At 38.5% G+C, this 5228-nt stretch overlaps 1 protein-coding gene across 1 annotated transcript in view; it reads right to left on the bottom strand.

Annotated features, from left to right (window-relative positions):
- Nucleotides 1-810: 810 nt before the first annotated feature.
- LOC105301699 (complement factor H) overlaps nt 811-5228 on the bottom strand; it is a 16395-nt gene continuing 11977 nt past the window's right edge. The window contains exons 4-6 of the mRNA XM_023520108.1: nt 4787-4863; nt 3049-3240; nt 811-1052 (exon numbers count right to left, since the gene is read on the bottom strand). Coding sequence (XP_023375876.1) covers nt 826-1052; nt 3049-3240; nt 4787-4863 — 496 coding nt within the window. The 3' untranslated portion in view covers nt 811-825. The remainder of the gene's footprint in view (nt 1053-3048; nt 3241-4786; nt 4864-5228) is intronic.

The following is a 5228-nucleotide window of genomic DNA, read 5'->3' as shown; positions in this document are numbered from 1 at the left end:
AAAGAAAAGAAAGAAAAAATTAAAATCAACTCAAAAACTCACTCTAGGTTTTCTAAAAGAGGATCACCAAAACCAGGTTTATACGTGGCGTTATGAATCACTTGCTTGAACATGCAGAAGGCTCAACTCTTCTGCCCGCCAGAGCATGGAAAAATCGGCAAAACTTACCCTTGTAGAGAAGCTCACTCGATCTCTGATTTCACGCATGATAACACTGTTACTGTTTTCACTCACTGCGGCAGCCCTCATCGAAAGCTAACTCACTCCTTTTCTTAGAAGTCTGTAAAGTGTCAACAAGGCTACGACCGTGCGATACTATACCTTCTTGCTCTTCTTATGATATCATTTCTTAAACTCCTTGACTCACTACATTCTCTCATTTGGGCCAATATAGTTTAAAACCATCTCTTTTACAACAAAATAGAGTAAGAAGAACATAATATTCCAGACGCAGCGTTTGGTGGGCAAAGAACACTATTGAGTTGAACTCTTCAGCTCCACGTGACACCCGTCTGGTGTAGAGTTTAAAAAAGCGCCGTCATCGCTGTCGGCTCTTATTAGGCCTGTGGTTAATAACATCTCTGATTTCTGCCACTTAATTCCATTGTCACTTGCTTTTGACCAACTACTCCAAGAGCTATTGAACTTTTCTAGTCCCATTTATGTCTGTCTTCAGAGCGAGAGAATAATATGAACTGATCGCAGAACGGGCCTTGCACACATAAAAATTTAAGATATCTACTGTATTTATGATAGTCGATTCCTATAAACATCGATATTCCATTGTGAGAAAAATAAACCACTTAACTATAAGAGGTATATGGGTTAAAACAATTGGTAAAATACACAGCCGAAGATACGGACAAGAAATGAAAGATTACCTTTACATGCAGGGGGTGGAGTCCACCCAGATTTCGTGCACACGGCATCTGCTCTCCCACTGTAACTATAGCCTCTGAGACATTTATATTGAAGTCGTTCATTTTCTTTATAAGTGTTCTTCAGGGATATAGGCTGTCCATTTGGAATGCGTGGTACGTTACACAAAATTTCTAAATAAGAGGGTTTAAATTTCAAGACGTTTGTTAGATCTCCAAGGACTCTGTCCGCGACACGGGTGTATAAAGATGCAAATTTTTTTTGTCATTAGGTAAAGCAAGCGAGCAGACAGAAGTTCTCTTTTGACTTGGACACTTGATGAATAATTTATCTATTGTTCTTAACGTTTATTTTTGAAGGAAGTTAACATGCTGGTTAAAATTACGTTGCCGAGTTTATTTGGTTTGAGGATAAATTTGTCCTCTGGAAATAAATAATGGCCAGAAACGTTCGTCGACTGTGTATATAAAATCGAATATAGACATAAGCTTATTGAGAAAAGTGTGTCCACCGAGTAAGCCGCAAAAATTACATATTTTCTAGGTATTGATAATACGGTGCTTATTTAACGGAACACTCTGTCAAAGAAATTAATTTATCCCATCGTCATTACAGTTCCAAAGAGTAACTGACTTTCTGCTTTTATGGTTTCACTATCCATCCAAGTTTTCTATCAAGACAGAAAATGGCCATCATCTTTGACACCGTCTCCTTGCAAACATTTCCTCCTGGGACAGCAACGAAAACTAACTCCCAGATCCTTTCACTTTTCCAATCTGTTTTCCTGTCTGTAACTGAACAAACCTGCTTCTCGTCACTGCCTGGCTCCACTGAACGTCCCTCACCGACTTCCCAATTCGATCTGCACACAAGCCCAATTCTTCAGCATGGTGTACGCAGCATCTCAGGACCCTGTACCGGCCTGGCTTTAATCTGTCACTGACCTTCCCTGTTTGCGTCCTACACCTGAGGACAGTGGGAACGGGCGAGCTTCACGCTCAAGGAAGCCTTACCGCATCTGTACAACTTCTGCATGAGCTCCTGACCTCTACAAAACTCTCGTTCTCCCTTTAAGACTTAGGCATTAGTCGTTTTGCGTGAAGACGGTTTCATTAACCACGGAAATTTGGCTGTAAGGAGTAAACCCTGCCCATAAACCTCTAGAGTATACGGTATTTGCTACACTGAATATAAATATTTGATCATCACCAACCCGAAAAACTAGTTGGGTCAGAAAACCGTTTTTAAGAAGAGAAACACTTTCCTCTGTATGTCATTATAGCAAATAATTTGGAGGTTTTAGATAATGTTAAACAATAAACATGGCAGAAGTTTCTGCCGGACGTGAATCGATAGAACAAAGTATAGCTCTTTAAATAAATTGACCGTAATGTTTCATTATGAAAGCCAAAATGATCAAATTAGGTACATGTCTAGTGCCCACCTGACATGTACCTAATTATTATAATACTATTGACTATTTTTGCTATGTTGTACCTTAAAGAATTCTTTTCTATATAGTTTACTATATAGAACCTTTTTTTTAAAGGCGAATGTTTATTCAATGGGATTCGGTTCGGTTCAGTTCAGCAATATTTTTAATAAACTCACGGCACAGATATAAAATGGGCCACTTCCTAGAAGTGTTATTCAAAAGCAGAATGTCATCATGATGCATCAGTAGAAATAAATAATGAATCTTCAGCTATTCGAATTTTTTTGAAAGCTTATTCTGTAGGCCAATATTAAAACTCGCAGCAGAAAGGCGCTTACCGATCTATTTCAGCCTTAAGAGCCAATTACAATTGAATTATAATTAAGAGCATGGACTTTGGTGTCAGATAATGGTGGTTTGAATATTAACTCTACCATTTATGCCATAAGAACCCTGGACATGTGACTTAACTTTTTTTTGGCCCCCCAGTTTCCTCAATTATAAAACAGAGGTGAAAACGATACATAAATCACGGAAGTCATTTTGAACGTAAAATGAGATGACGCATGTCAGAACTTGGATGAATTATTGGGAAATAGTTAAGTCCTCAATAAACATTAGTTATGATCAGTATTATTCAGATTCTTTAGGCGGCACGGTGTTTTGAAATACATATTTTCATGAGAAAAACTAAAACCATTCAGATAATCGGATGAACAGCAGGTGCATCTTACCCACACAGTTGGGTTTCTCTCCACTCCAAGCTCCATCCACTGAGCAATGAATTTCTTTAGCTGCATCAAGCATGAAGCCCGGGTTACACTCAAATCGTATCACTTGCCCAAAAGTGTATTCCTGGTTCATTTCCAACGCAGAACTGACGATTCTACCGTTCTCTGGTTCTGCCACTGGTAAACACTTAACGACTGAAAAAATACAGACAACTCTTTCTAACAGAATTGGAAAACTTCATCATGAAAAACACGTATATATACAATATAGATATAAAATCGTCAGCAAGATAAGATTGGAGGAAATTACTTGAGAGACAGAGAGAGAGACAGATGAATTGGGAAGTGTGTGTGTGTGTGTGTGTGTGTGTGGTGTGTGTGTGTGTGTAAGAAGCATTTAATGTACCAGTTTGCCAGAGATAAAATTCTGCTAAGTAAAAAAAAAAAAAAAAAAAAAAAGATAGCGAGTTTATCTCTGATACTTTTCTATGGACAAAGAAAATTACTACTTTGAATGACAGTTTATATTTTTGTAGGAACAAAAAAGTGTTTCTTAATAATCGAGGGATATAAAGCTTGAGATAATTAAATATCAAATTTCCATATAGGTCCCACAATCATATAACGCTGCATTCCTAAAGGTGTAAAAGCCAACTTTCTGATTATACTCACTTCAACAGAGAAAGAGTTTTAAATCTTCCTTCCTCTTCTGCATTGGTGTTCAAAATAATTTGTGACCTCCTTGTGATTTTACGTAATATTTTCCAATATTCTTTAGGTTACGGTACTCACACTTCGTTTTACACTAGAATGACCCAGGACGCTTGTCGAAATGGAAAGCCTGTGGCCACCTTCCTGTTCGTCATCCCAGAGAGACCCATCCGGTTGGTTTTTAGAAACCAAAAATTTCAGTTTTTAACAAACGCCCCAGGTGATTTCAATACAGATGTTTCCTGGAACAGTCATCTCCCGCCTCTCACTCCCATAAATGAGAGATTTTCCAGTCCCTTCTTTAGGCAACAGGATTCTCCCTTCTCTCTCTCTCTCTCTCTCCCTCCTCTTCCTCCCTCCCTCCCTGCCTCTCTTTCTGCCTCTCTCTCTCTCTCCCTCTCTACTTACTCTTCGCCATGGAACTAGGAAACCCTATTCTGATTGATCTCTTGTATTTCCATGATGATTAGAGACTGGGATTCCTGATTCGAAATTCGGAACTGGGATCTGCCTTTTCCCATTCTCGCTGTTTGCTCGATGGATCAGGGAGAAAGAGCAGAGCTCTCTCTTACTTCCTGCCTCTTCCAGTAAGACTGAGACTGCAGGAAAAGCTCCCCTTGTCAGATGAGAGGGGACAGATGTCTAAATCTTGTCATTGAGTGTGTTACTGAGTGAGTGACCCTTCATTAATAAAGCTGAAATTCTGATCTTCGCTTGGATGGTGATACTTGTGTTGTTTCCGGTGGTTAGAATCCAAAAGGAAAGAAAAATAAGTTTTAGATTTCCTAATCTCCAGCAAGTTGACTATTAGATCAGATGAGGTAGTGTTCACATGTGGTTACTGAAGCACAAGATAACATAGCAATGAAAAGTTTAGATATACACTCTGTACTGTATTAGAAACCACAAAAAATAACTGGAGGGAGAAATATTTAATTGTAGACTTTAACAATATTTTACTGTAAAACATTTCAAAAAAGTTAGATATGTCAAGAATTTTCCTATACTTATGAATCAGCTTTACACCTACCTTCACATACGGGAACATCATTGGTCCATCCGTCTGCTTCACATTTTCGGAAATTAATCTCACCTACCAGCTTATACCTGAAAACGCAAAAGAACAGTGATGAGCTGATGCGTGTTTATACCAGTTCTAAATGTGACAGCACCCTGAAGGTCCCAGCTCCATGTCAGGGAAAATTAACGACATACGCGTTTTCTACTTTTCCTTGTTTACTCCCTCCCTCTCTTCCTTTCTCTTTTCCTCTCTTAAATTTCTTTTTATCTTTCTTAAACTTTTTGTTTTCTTTCTTAAGAAAGGCTCTCCGGTACATGAACTCGGAATAACCACAACCTTTGGTTCATGACATAAACTCATTATTGTTGTTGTTGAGTCAGTTAATTAGCTACACCTAACGGTGTAATAAGGTCCGTGAACTATCACCAAAAACAAAAGCCATAAACATGAT

The sequence above is a fragment of the Pteropus vampyrus genome, unplaced genomic scaffold (genome assembly GCF_000151845.1).
Source record: "Pteropus vampyrus isolate Shadow unplaced genomic scaffold, Pvam_2.0 Scaffold248, whole genome shotgun sequence".
In the NCBI taxonomy this organism is placed as follows: domain Eukaryota; kingdom Metazoa; phylum Chordata; class Mammalia; order Chiroptera; family Pteropodidae; genus Pteropus; species Pteropus vampyrus.
The sequence above is the reverse complement of the archived record's forward strand: the minus strand, read 5'-3'. Positions and strand labels throughout refer to the sequence as shown.